At 35.9% G+C, this 14507-nt stretch overlaps 1 protein-coding gene across 1 annotated transcript in view; it reads right to left on the bottom strand.

Moving 5' to 3' along the window:
• Nucleotides 1-10659, bottom strand: part of Suv3 (Suv3 RNA helicase) — a 28151-nt gene extending 17492 nt beyond the window's left edge. The window contains exons 1-5 of the mRNA XM_083126883.1: nucleotides 10204-10659; nucleotides 6940-7162; nucleotides 5793-5961; nucleotides 5236-5347; nucleotides 3999-4168 (exon numbers count right to left, since the gene is read on the bottom strand). Coding sequence (XP_082983009.1) covers nucleotides 3999-4168; nucleotides 5236-5347; nucleotides 5793-5961; nucleotides 6940-7162; nucleotides 10204-10495 — 966 coding nt within the window. The 5' untranslated portion in view covers nucleotides 10496-10659. The remainder of the gene's footprint in view (nucleotides 1-3998; nucleotides 4169-5235; nucleotides 5348-5792; nucleotides 5962-6939; nucleotides 7163-10203) is intronic.
• Between the last annotated feature and the right edge of the window lie 3848 nt (nucleotides 10660-14507).

Genomic DNA, 14507 nt, shown 5'->3' with positions numbered 1-14507 from the left:
GAGGATACATTTTGTACCAACACCTTGTTACAACACATACACAAACTCTTGTTCACAAATGGAAGTAAGTGTTAGGCTACAATGTTCATATGTTGCCAGATAAGTCTTTCAAAACAGAATATATATGTAATAAAATGTGGCGGTTTTATAAGTCGACCAAAACATAATAAGCCAAATTCTGTTGTGCATAACTATGCAACGTGAGAAACACTCTAGCTTGTATTGTCTTTACCAGCTATGAACATTCACATATAAGGTCATGTGACCTTGACAAAAGTTGGAACGTAAAAATAAACAATTCCACATATCAAAAGTGGGATATAGGAAACGTTCATTAACAATTACGTTTATTTCCAACTTTAAAGAGTATTTTGGACTAATTTCACATCCTTATTATATGAAAAACCAAATTTTCACAGTAATGGCATCGTTCGCCATCGCATTCAAACCACGTTGTTTAGAACGAGCATATCCCGATCTTCCGCGCAGCACACGGTGCACTTGCAAGCATGCTATAAGTACTTATCGCGAAAAAGGTAGATCTACCTAACGTGTATATTATAATGAGCTCATGCGACAATTGAAGATAAAATCCAGCTTACCTCCATGGCGTGGTGGGGACTTCATGAACAGTGACTATCCATACCTTTGAATCTCGTATTTCCAGTCGTCCCGCTAACGTACCATATCTCACGCGTACGTTAAACTGTTCTCCATGGCTTCACAGTTGAAGGTCAATCCACCATGAACACCCATATGTCACACAAACGCAAATACCAAAGGTTTTCTAACTCTGTATGTTAATCACACATCCACCTTCTGCTCCATCTTTCTCACAGGAACCAAAGTCCTTTCACTCTTTTTTGTACAACACTTTTGTCAACTGCCCAAATAGCAGACCACTGAATGTTTTTGATATAAATATTTACATTGGTAAGAGTGTTAAGGATCCCTGTGTATCCTTTGAACATTTTTTGAGTATTTTTTAATAATCACCTTTCGTAAAATCATAAAAGTGTAATATGCTAAAGATTATTTTTTACATCACTATTCGTGTACAGTTTGCGGAACCCAGTAAACTCAAATTTACCCCAAATTGTCCCTTTGTGTACGCCGAAACAAAGTTTTCTTTATATATATTTTGAAAAACGTAAGAATTGTTAGATTTAGGACTGAAACATCTAACAATGATGTTTAATTAACAATGAAATTAATTGTATTATTCAAATAACAATCATATAAGAAGTAACTTTAGAACTTTCGATTTTTCATGTAGAAAAGCCAATGCCATCTAGCGACTCTTTTACGTATTAATGAAAGCAGAGACAACTGTTTCAGCATTTAAACTCCACCTGTCGTGAAATCTCTCAACATAAGGTACATATATTCTTTGGATGTAAAATTTTTATCCATTCTGAATATGTGCAAATACCGTATAATAGATGAAGCTTATGACAATACTGTCATAAACGAAGATTCACAAAGAACACCATGCACAAGCTGGGTTTCGAACCTCTGACCTCTGGCATTACAGCACGATATGCTAACCACTTTGCCATGGAAGTTGGCTCCTTAACTTGAATTCGTGATTTTATATTATATATTAGATTGATTGCTTGTTTGTCTGTAAGTTCAGTTTATGCACATAAAGTCTATTTGGGACTAGATCTACAGTTTAAACAGAGCGTATAGAAGAGGAAGTGTGTGCACTGCGGTTTCCTCCCGTAAGCCAAGTGAATAGAGCGGTGCTCCACCGAAACACTGGCAGCACCTTCGCTTGCGACGAGCATCTTCTGCTTGCAGTGCGGCCGCGCATTATGTAGAGCGTTGTGTTTTGTTGTGCTAGAATAACATTGTGTACTTTTATTAATGACAACGTTGTTACGTTATTCAGTTTAGTGTCGTTAGATTTGTGATTGATCCGTTGTGACTAGTTTGTGTTGTGTTCAACGCATTATTATTGTGTTTGAGACAGCAGCGAGCGAAAACTACAAGATGCCTACGTGTTTCGTACCCGGCTGTAGATCTGGATATGACTCCTGCACAGGCAATGTATAAAGGATCAGAAGCACATACAACTTTAATAAAATGGAATACTGTCCTTAGAGATAATCGAAATTCCTTTGCTTCAGAAAAAAAAACGCTAGAGTCCTTAAGAATGACTTTGGAAAGTACTTTAGAAGTGTCCGAATATTTGTGGAAGAACAATTACAAGTACGTCTTGACAGGAAAATTTAATCAAGATCCTCTAGAACGCCATTTTGGTATATTGCGGTCGTTCACTTGTGATGATCATCCCTCCACTGGATTTTCTGCACTTACATATGTGCAATCAATTTACGTACCAGCAAAACTTGCTTTATTTTCGGGCGGAAACTGTGAATACAGGACTGAATCTCCTCTGACGTCTTTTGTTAATGAAATGCGAACTCTGGCAAGAGCAACCGAAAATAAAAATCTTTCAGTGAAGAAGCAACCTGAAAATAAAATAAGGGAAAAAATTTCCATTGTTGAAGATGAAATTCAAATACCGGACTGGGAAAGCAACATACCGTACTTAAATGAACAAAGTGTTGGTAAAGAATACTTGGTGTATCATTTGGCAGAATACACAGTGCGGTATATTTCAAAAGTGACGCATTGTAAACTGTGTTCAACTTTTCTGCACGGGGAACCAACTAACGTACCTGCCTCACGCTAATTCAAGACCATAGGCGCCGACTCCATGGGGCTGAATTGTGCCCCATGAACTTAACTTTAAATTCACATTTGAAATGTTCTAGACCATCAACTTTGGGGGGGGGGGGGGGGGGCTATGACCAGAGACAGCAAAACACATGACTTACTATTATATACTAAGTATGTAATTATGAGTATTGTTAAAATTGATATTTTTGAGGAATTCATGGCTTTTATGAGATTCCGAACACTGAGGCCAAAACTTAAAAAAGGGAGAGTGATTCATTAATTAATTTATTTCAGTGATCAGAGCCCCCCCCCAATAATTTTGACAAGTCGGCGACCCTGTCCAAGACTATGGTTCGGGTGACGGATGTAAATACCTTACCTATGCATCGAAAAGTGTTTATGATGTGCTGTTACGAGTGGAAGATGATGTTGCAGAGAAATTATCATGTGCTAATAGTTTATGGGGGGATATATTTTTTGAGTGTTTGGACAATTTAAATATAATTGCTGTAAAAACTTCGCAATTAGGATGCTGTGAAGATCATGTGCTGCGTACGCTACCTAAACTCGTATTTCACTATCTGAAATGTCGATTTTTCTTCCGCACCAAGGAGATAAGAAAGGAATTAAGTGCCTCGAAGACAGCAAAATCATCTCCGAAATTCTTCAAACTATCCAGCTGCTGAGCTCTTCTCCAAACGTAAGTAATATGCATTTTTGTTTCTTATGTAGTTAGCTATGTAAGCAACGCGAGCATCTTCCGCGCAGTCTCAAACGTCACCACTGCCATCTAGGCGGTGGACCACGGCAACTCAGGGAGTGCACACACTATTCCTTCTATAGGCTCTGGTTTAAAGTTGGATCCGAACCACTACGTGCTTCCACTTGCTGGTACTGAACCCACAAACACTTGATTACAAGGCAACAATGTTACCACTATGCCATCAATGACACCAAGGGGCCAAGGTTTGAATCACAGCTTGCCAAATGAGTGTCCGTTCATCAATTTCATCATATCATTCCTCATCCTCAGTGGCCATAGGTGGCAGAAAAGCAAAGTAAAATAAACCGAATCAATCCCTATATCATGTCAAGGCATAAATATCTGATTGGTTCCCAAGTAGGCCTATGATAGAGAGTACCATTAAATCTGTCCCATTTCCAACTAATATTTTTAGAAATATGCTGGTAATGAATTTTATTTCTTATCTCAGTAATACTTTATTATTAACATTGATTGATAACAGCACTAGCACTACTATCAATATTGGTCCCATTACTAACAACTGTGCTAACAACCATAGCATTACCTCAACACTTTCTCCTGTTGTCAGCACCAGAGCCTTCACAAGCTCAACTGCCCCGTCCTCTCCACACAAATGAATCTCGTCTGCAATTACTCCCAGCAAAGCTCTCGTCCATGCCCACCCACGGCCAGGGTCCTTCATAAGCTGGATTTCGTCTATCACGGCTACTTCATCTGCAAGAGGTATCATGCAAATCAATAGTTAATTTGAGTTTTAAAAAAAGTTTCTTTGTTATTAACATAAAATTTAATTTGACGTAATGTTAGTTCCTGAATATTTCTTCAGGGATGGGAATTTAGATTAAATTAATATTTTGCAAAGAAGTATTTTCCATCTCATCCAGGTGGATCTGATAATAAGGATCATGTTGTGACATATGTAATGTTTATTGTTAAAATACTTTCTGGAATGTTTGTGTAACCAACCAATCTTCCACAATGCAAAAATAATAAGGATACTAACATAGTTGTTTTTGTTCCAAAATATCAATGTTTCAGTTCCAATTATGGAACCTTCTTAAGAACATTTTAAACTACTACAGAACCAAAGTGTCACAATTGTGGAGTAAGAATCACATGAAAGTGCCCTTTTCTTATTTCCATACAAATACAAGAATAAATGGCTACGCTTCAGCTTGCATGTGAAGTTTCATCACATTGTGCAGGAAACAACAACTATGAAAGTAATGGAAGAAGCAAAATGGAATTATAGTCTTTGCTTTTATCAGCCCACTCCAAAAAAATGTCAGTTTGTAGGGCTTGCAAAGGATTTTTGTCACGTAACTCTTTGACTATCTTTAGAAAGCCGTGTGCAGAAAAATTCATTATTGTTAAAATACTGGGGGAAAAATTTATGCTTGTAATATTTTTAATAGTAATCCTGTAAAACAAGAAAAGAGCTTCTTTTTACTATTATTTTGCATAATTTTCAAATAGTATTGTACTTTAAAAGGCTATTCCTTTTCTATGTTTTAACACATTTTACTTCATATTTTCCAAAATATCAGGTTCATATCATATTGACATAAATCTGAATACAGAAATGTGTGTTCTAAAATTCATAATTGGAATTTTATTTATACAGTATTACATTTTCCTGCATTATAATTCAATCTTCATGGTCGCAATAGAGCATAATGCTTCGAGATTTTCCAGGATTTTAAGTTCTTTCAACTTGGAACCCTGAAAAAATGTAAAATTGATAGAACATAATTATTTATACTAAAAGTGGATCTACTTACATGGAGTGTTGATAGAAGTCATTTCTACCGTACACGACACATGACTTGCAGCGGTTTCTTCAGGACTGGCAAATCTCCTTTCCTCTCCAGTAACCAAGTCACATGGAGTACCCTGTAGGCAATTAAGATTTAATACTTCATCTTCACAAAATCACAGTGACGTTGTTAAAATTATTACCTTGATAGATAGCACATCTTAAATAGTCTTTCCTACTTACATATATTTCAATTTATTAATATTACTAATTACAAAATACTAAATCTTGTGTTACTATTTTCACCAAGTTGTATGGTTGGAATCAACATATTACACAAACAAGCAGCCATTAAGTAGAATATATTATTACTGTTAATTCCTGAAATTAAAAAAAAAAATCTTAAAAACTGCTGACTACTATGAAATTTCATGTTAGTAAGTAAGGGGTTGTATTTTTTGTGGAAGACGAAAATCATGCAGATCTCACACAAAAGCAGCTCAGAATTTATCCATTAAAAAAAATAATTCTTAGTGTAATATTAATATGAGGCATGTCTAGAAGGTAAACATAGATTCTCACCCTTTCATTTGACTTGTTGAAAACTTCAGTAGCCAGCAGCTTCAAAGGTCCACAATATACACCAGACTTGGCAGTCAGGAATCTCTCTAAGGCATGGTGAGTCTTCCCACTGTTGGTAGGTCCTGAGTGAAATATGAATTTTCGATTTATGGCTCTAGCTTCTGGATACCTAAAGAAAAGAAAGGGAATTTTATAAACTTATTAATAAATTACAATCTTGAAGCATAAAACATGTAAAATAACTTGAAATTTTCTTCTATATTTGCACATTTGGGTCATAAAATCCATTATAAACATGCTTTGATAACTAAAGGCAGGGTGTGAAATCATTGAAAACTGGTGGGGGAAGAAAGTTCTTCATCTACAAACACCCTCCCCACAAACATATGTGTAAATTATACGATACATATTTGTAATGTTATTAAAGGTAAAAATAAATTACTCAATTAAAAATATATTATTATTATTATTACTATTATTAATAATTATAGGAAATTAATGTGTTACTTTTATACATATCAGATATTGCAAAGCAGCTAATTAATTCCTTTACTAACTGGTTAAAGATGTTAATAAATTATGAAATAGTTCAAGTGGTTTTATTGATTGATTTGTTTTATTTTACTTTGAGTTTTGTGCCTCTTGGCTAATTTGCGAAGATGGGGATGAGTGATGACATGATGAAATTGATGAATGGACATTAACAAACAACAAAGCCTGAGCAGGATTCAAACGCGCGCGATGTGCTAACCACTCGGCCACAGGGTCCGGCAAGTGGTTTTATTATGTGTAAGTTTTTGTTTAGTTTGTGCTTTATGATAAATCAATTAGATTTCATGGTTATTATTTTCTTGCATTCTTGTTTTTCTTTTATTGTGCGTATTGATGTAGATTTGTTAATGATCTCTTGAGAGAGAAAGCATTCAATACTCACAACTACACTAATTTGTGAGCATTTTCGATATTATTCTTAGTAAAGTACATTTGAAATAAAAAGTAATTGATTATCTTTTGTTTGTTATAATAAAAACTCTCCCATCAGAAATTTTTGAGGCCAAGATTGTTGGTGGGGGGAAATCCCCCCTCCCCCAGGATTTTGCACCCTGACTAAAGGTGAAAGAGATGGAAGAAAACTGTCCAATCTTACCAATTTGGAGGAGACCTCAGATCACTGATTTTCTTCAAGTCGTCCATGCAATCTAAATGTGGAAAGATTTGCTTTGCATGACGTAAGAAGTATGGTAAGATGTCATTGACGTGTCCAGCACCTTGAAGTATGTCACTAACAACTACATGGAGATCAACCGGTAAGGCTTCAGCTTCTAAACAATAGCGACGAAAACTAACATATGCTTGATGTAGAAGATAGTCTGGAAAAAGAGAATTACTTCATTTTAATTTATTACGTCTCGAACACATGTTTAAAGAAGACATGATAAAAACATCACACCATAGTATACTCCTTGACTTTCTCATCATACCAAATATCAACGAGCCACCTCTGTGGATCAGCACATTGAACAGTGTTAAGTTCTGTCCCAGGCATTTCTTTGCAAGTGTTCCTCTATCAACTGCGACTTGAAGTCTCAGATTTAATTGTTCTTTTCTGCTTTATCTGTATGTTGTCATTTTTTTCCAAATCTGTTTATGCTGGTAGCTTGTGTAACATGCCATATAAGGTGATCTTCATTAAGGTTCCTCTTCTTTTGAAAAACCACTATCATGTTCCAAATTGAAAAATTACAACTGCTCTAATGTGGTTTGTTTTCATGTTGTCTAGATATTTACAATAATTTAATACGCTTACATAGAACAAAACTATAGGAAATATCTAGACAATGGTGAAAACAAACCATGCCAAGAATCATGTGAATGCTCTAGAAGCAATTCTAAGCACATGTAATTTTTCAGAAATTGGAATATCATAGCAGTTTTCCAAAAGCAGAGGAAATATCAAAAGTGACTGTCAGCCAAAGGTCCAGCTAAGTCAATATTTCAAGAATTTGTTTATTTTTCTGAAGCTCATTTTTTTTTCCACCCCTGACAACACCTTGTGAACTATATTTTCAGTGAAAACCACCACTAGACTGCTACTCTATAAATAGTTCATACGAAAACTACAGTTTGTGTATTTTGCATGTTACCTGGTCATTTATGTTCTCAAAGTAACGTTCAATTTCTTGGAGAAGATGAGTACAACTGCTCAATTCTTTGTACAGGGGTATAGGAATTTTTCAGCCCTTGTGTGTTTGAGGCAACACACATTTTTCGAGAAACAAGAAACTCATTTTATAACTTAAATTGCACTCAAAGAACCTTAATTTCATTCTAAATTGTCTTCATTGAATCCCTATGTTTAAATTAGACAACTCAAATTTGAAGATAGAATATGCAAATTAATAAGAGGGGCCTAACTTCTCACTCAGGTAAAGCATAATGAAGAAATGAGAAAACTATGCACTACTGGCTAAAATGCGTAACTAATTACTTAGTTTTCCATATTTCCTTCTCTTAATTCTCAAACGTATGGACACTTTATTAGCATTATTTTATGGCCTGATCTTTGTTCAATAAGGTATAATTTGTACCTACACCATTCACAGTTTCTGAGATAATAAATTTTAGTTGAAGCAGTACATGCTTTCAAATATGTGAACAGCCCCACAGTCAGTAAGCTATATCTCATAAAAAATAATTTTAATCCCCAAAATTAAACTCTCACATATCTGGTATTTTTAACCAACATTAATATAAGTAACACTTTTCGAATTTTCAATTATAAGTGCACTTCTCGGAAGTTTATTCCACTATTAATTTGTAGTGTGAAACTGAAAGACAATTTTTATAATGGCAATATTTGACTTATTCACAAATCTGGCATGAAGCTGATGGGTGTATTTCGAGGGTTATAGCCTTAATATTTGGGTCCAAGCCGAACACACATCACACCTGAACAAAGGATCATTAACAAAAATAATCTAATGCGGTGATGTTGTGATCACCATCAATGACTAATAGGAAGGTACAGGTTTAGGAGCGACCAACAGGAAAAATTAAGGTAAAAATTTATTCCGAAGCAAAGAATCATGGCCCATAATCATTTTCTGAATCTTCCATAAATATTGGTAAGTGTAGAACATTTGGTACTACTTTACTATACCGGAGACACCTATCAACAATTTATTTCGCAATTTTTTACATTGCTAACGTACTATTCTGCATTGCGGAACATTTCTTTAAGTGAAATAATGGATTTCTAATGAAAATAATGGCTATTTCTTACATACTATAGCCCCACGAACCATCACGGGGACGAGGTAAGCCTACTAGGTTAGGTTAGGCCTGTTAGGTTAGGTTCCATTAGCACTCCTTTCGTTCAATTTAGCATATACGGACAACATCGGAATTAAAAATTCCATGGCATCTTCCACAACCAGCAACAACTTCACGACGCATCCTCGACACGTCTTCAATAGCAATAGCATGTATTGTGCTCTCGTGCAGAAAGCAAATGGCAGCAGCAGCAATAGCACATCGGAAATAGATTTTCGCAGAAAACCACATGCATTCACATTAAAATGGATCAAAACTACCTTCCCGAACATCAACAACGCTACAGAAAATGATTTGCGTAAGTACTTTCTCCTGTAAATTTGAAGAAATCCGTCTCCGGTATAGTAAAGTGTTCCTGAACATTTTTTATATACGTTATTTTTTTTTAACAAATACGACGTAGAGGATGAGGTTTTCAAGTGAGGGCATGAGTTCACAATACCAGACCACTCTCCAATTACTATAAAATTTCACCTACTTACTAATTTCAGTGTCCTGATGACGTATCTGAAGTTCATATTTGGCAGTCACTTTGTTAAAATTGTACATTTACGTGTAGAACTTGTAAAATAACCTTTGCGATTTACTATGATTGTCCATACACAGCAATTCGGAACCATATTTCTTTCGCAATTCGTTAATGGTCTTCCTTTACGCACAACAATCTTGCTGACATCAGACGACGAATGCCTACGAGGTTAGGTTAGGTTCCATTCGCATAAATACAAAGAAAACTTATTTTAGCTAAGAGAACCAGACCTTGTCTTGCCTGTTGATTTCTTCATGTTTGGAAAATGGCGTTTTCCGTGGAGCTATTGTTCTTATAGTAAGGTTACCTTACGTTAAGCAAACATAGTTTATTTCGGTCGTTTTTTTTCGATTTCCATACTTGACCGCCAATTATTACATGCAGATTCGTGATTAGGAGTTCACAATTAGTGAGTAGGCGAAATTTCATAGAAATTGGAGATTGGTCCGGTATTGTAAACTTGTTCCCAAGTGAGTGTGTTAGTGTGTGAATAACATAGTTGTCTTTATTTTTTTAAAAAAAAAAACATTTAAAAAAATATGCACTTACTATCGAGTCCGTTTTCCATAGCAAGAGTTCTTATTTCCGGTTTTTGATAAAACCTATTCAACACTTTCAACAGATCAGATTTGTTCAGACTGCCGGTTAATTCCGCTCCAACATTGATGTCATCTGGGTTCGGCTTTACTGGAACTGGCTTAAAAAGTGAAGATAAGTTAGAATCGTCTTTCTTTCCTCTAAAGAATATGCAATTCCATTTTCTAGCAGAGTTACGTTGACGATACATGAAATATTCACCTCGAAAGGTAACTATGTTCCATAAAATACCAATCCGAAACATCGCTACGATTAGCTATGAATCTGACACAAAAGTAGCATGAAATATTAATGCTTGAAGGTGGCATTTATCCATTGTATATCAAAAAAATATTACAAATAAGCAATAAACATAATTCTTTAACAAAAACCATGCTCTGCATGTTTCCCTCCCCTCCTTACTACTACATAATTCATCTGTTTCAGTGGTGGAAGTAACTTAGTCCACTGCTGGGATAATATATTAACACTCGTGTCATTTTCATTCGATTACCTTATAGAATAATTATGGCTTATATCATACCCACATTTTCTTAGGCTTACAACGCAGTTTAGTATTTTTCCATATAAATTCATTCTATTTCTTTTTTCCTTCTTCGTTGCGTCAATGGACATTTCGTATAATCTTAGCGGCATTATTGATCGACGGTGAGCGTAATATGTAACATTTTTCTACAGCATCTTTCTTTTATCGTACTTTTAGGATATTTCCTTGTTTTCGATGGATACGATAATTCACATACATTACATATTTTCGGAAAATTTTTAATTAACTTCATCCAATGGACATTTCCACTCAATTTTTTAAAGCAATTTTAAAAACTGCACCCTGGGAAAATGACCCATGCAAGTTGCCGCGTTTCTCTGCGTTCAGTTTAAAGGGAAAACCAGTCTTCCAAAGTTGCGAGGCTAGCGTTGCGCCGAAAAACACGCCCCGCCATGTTAATACGTCACTACTCAGAGAGAGCTCGTTTGTCGTCTGCTTCGAGCGTTCAGTTTACTTGGGGTAGCTCACGGAGAGCCAACGTGTACAGTGGGATCCATGAGTATTGCTCGGCAAATTGTCCATGACTATTTTCATTAATTTTTCTCTCACATGCTATGTGTTTTTAAGCTATGGATTTTTATGTATGCTGGTGCAGAAGTTACCAACAACTTGTTTTGAGTTTTATTTTAATTCTTGAAGCTCTTATTGGGTCAAATAAACTGCACGAACATGGTGATGGACAATTTGCCCGGTAATATTCATGGATCCCACTGTACAACAGTTTTGCAAATCTGTGTAGAGTTAAATAATGGAAGAAGGAACGATAATGGAAGAGAAAGCTATGCTTTATAATGGTCACTCTTCTATTAAATATCCATGCTGCTCACGTGAAAGATAAACGAAAGAGTTCTGCTACGTGCGAGAAAACTATTGCTTGTAAAATTGGTTACTGACCAAATTTTCAAAAACATATTTTGAACTTATATTTTTCGAAATTTACCAACCATGTAGTGTAAAATAACAATTTCTACTTTCTTCACTTTACTTTTTCTTTTCCATAAAGCAATTTCAATCTGTGTTTCATTTCTGTTACGCAAATTATGATAAAATATTTTTGGGCCGATATTGCACAGTACATTTCAAAGCTAAGTTTATGTGTAATTATTAGAAGGAAATAATGTATTGTACATAACATTATATCACATACTGAAATATATTTTGAATTTTGTACTGCGAAAAAAGCTGCCTCATCTCTTTCCCCGAACGCATTAATTAATTGGTTCACAACCTCATCACTTGGGATCCTATCGAGACGAGACATGGCAGTCTTGGTTTCGTTCTCGTTGAGAGTTGTAAATGTATGCCTCGTTGATAGTCTCGTCTCGGTTTCGGAGGACAGTTCTCGTTCTTGCCTCAAGTCTCGAAAAATATAGAATTGACAACTTATGCAAAGGCTTATCGTACAAACATTCACAGTGCATAGAGATCATAAAGAAGAAACAACTTTTCTTAAATATTTCTTCGTTTGTTTGTTTGACTCCTCTTTTCAACGCTACGAGCCTTCTAAAACTGGATATTATCGTGCTTATATGTGTATATGCAAACCAAACTGCCGATTCAGAATTACCACGAATGAACTGGCGTTGTAATTATTATACACAAAATTCATGATTTAACTGAAGAACTCACATGTTCCAGATTTGACTCTCGAGGTGGGCATGACTGTTCCTTTGTGAATGTCCTTTCAGTGAAGTGGAAGTTGTTTAGTGGAGGAGGGGGGTTTGCTCGAGCCTTTGGGGACAGTAGGCCTAAGGTGATACTTCTATTGTTAACGTTAGTGTTACTCACGAGACGAGACTTTTCCCGTCTCATCTCATAAAAGGAGACGGGACAGACCAAAGTTTCGTCTCGTCTTGTGGGCAGTTTGGGTGTTACTTAGATTGTGCTGGTTGGTGTTGGTGGCAGTGGGGGTTGGGGAGTTTCTCCTGCACCCCGACTTCGAATACTGTTCGTAGTCATTGTCGCAATTACCCAAAAGTGGAAAGAAATGTGATATTAGAGAAGATACATACTAACAATTAAGCAATATGACGGAAAAGCGACGTAAAAGTAGGATAAATACATAAATTTGCCATATATAATATATTAACTGAATAAAACTGTCGTTTACTGCAACAGATTTAAAAACTCCGCGTACCTTTTTCTTTTTTTATATATATATAATTTTAACCATATCACCTCTTGTATGAAGAAATTGGCATGTAAACCCGAGTGTTCTAAACGCAGGGTGCGAAATTCAGGGGGAACAGGGCGAATTTCCCCCCACCAATGATCTTGTCCTGAAATTTCCCCCACCAATTAATTTGGGATTCGAATATATTTGACTTGAATAATATCGAAAACGTACAAAAAGAACGGACAACAAAGAACCTCATCTCTAAGGATACTGAACGCAGCTATCCCCAGAACACAGAAATAAGACCGACTTGTTTTTTCTTCTCCATTTCTCATCGGCTTTCGTTAGCAACCGCGAAGTACATAATATATATTAATAGAACACGTATTAGCATTTATATGTGGATTTTATACAATAAACTATTATATTCTCTTAATGTCTTTTAATTTTTGTCCCTCCCTTCTTAGGCAAATAATTGTTCATAGCATCAGTAGTAGCTACATTAAAATCTTCAATTTGCAATTACATTTTGAATGAAGGACTGTCGATATAATATATTGTATATATATACCTAGGTTGTGTTTGTGTGTGTGACTGTCTGCTGCTTCCCCCACCAATCTGCAGTAATTTCGCACCCAGTCTAAACGTATTGTTATTTTAAAAATTGCGAAGAAAATATGACGAAAATAATTGTAATTCCAGAAAATACATTTTTGTAACAATAATTTCTTGCCAGTCAGAACCTATTAGTGGCAATGAACAAGGCTGTTCACGTGTTCAGCCATTGACTGCTACCTTACCAGTATTGCTTTGTCAGCCTAATGAAAACCCTCTACCGAGTGGCTGAATTATAATTAGTAAATACTGCTATACTGTTAGGGTACGAGGGCTACTATTTATATTTTGAGCCTTGGCAACACTGATTGAAGTTAGGCGCGATTTGACGTTTGCACGGAATCGTCTGGCATTATTGACCATAACGTACTTCAAATGTTTTGTCAATAGCTTCATTTGTGTTGTTTATGTTGCCTTGGAGATTGCGCGACAACAATAAAATGGAATTAACTCGTGAACATTTTCGATTTTCGACGTGGATTATCAAGACAAGAGTGCATCGATCAACTTACTTCCACATTTGGCGATGAAGCCCCATCCTTTGCCACTGTGAAACGCTGGTATAACGAATTTAATCGTGGCCGCCATTCGCTCACCGACGAGATTCGCGAAGGTCGTCCAAAATCAGTTGTTGTTCAAGAAAACATTGATGCTGTGCAAAACCTAATACTGCAAGATCGTCATGTGACTTACTGTGAGATTGAGGCAACCATAGGCATTAGTTCCACCAGCATATATAAAATATTACATGATCATTTAGCTGTGAGAAAGTAATGTTCTCGTTGGATCCCACACAATTTGACAAAAACTCAAAAAGACGCTCGCGTCAATTGGTGCAAACAAATGCTCAATAAATACAATCGTAGTGCTTCAAAAGACGTATATAAGATTGTAACAGGTGACGAATCATGGATATATGCATATGAGCCGGAACGTAAACAGCAGTCGACTGTATGGGTGTTTCAAGATGAACCCAAT

This window comes from Lepisma saccharinum, chromosome 8, assembly GCF_977018435.1.
Source record: "Lepisma saccharinum chromosome 8, izLepSacc3.1, whole genome shotgun sequence".
Taxonomy (NCBI): Eukaryota; Metazoa; Arthropoda; class Insecta; order Zygentoma; family Lepismatidae; genus Lepisma; species Lepisma saccharinum.
Note: the sequence above shows the minus strand (reverse complement) of the source record. Positions and strands in the feature narration are given on the sequence as shown.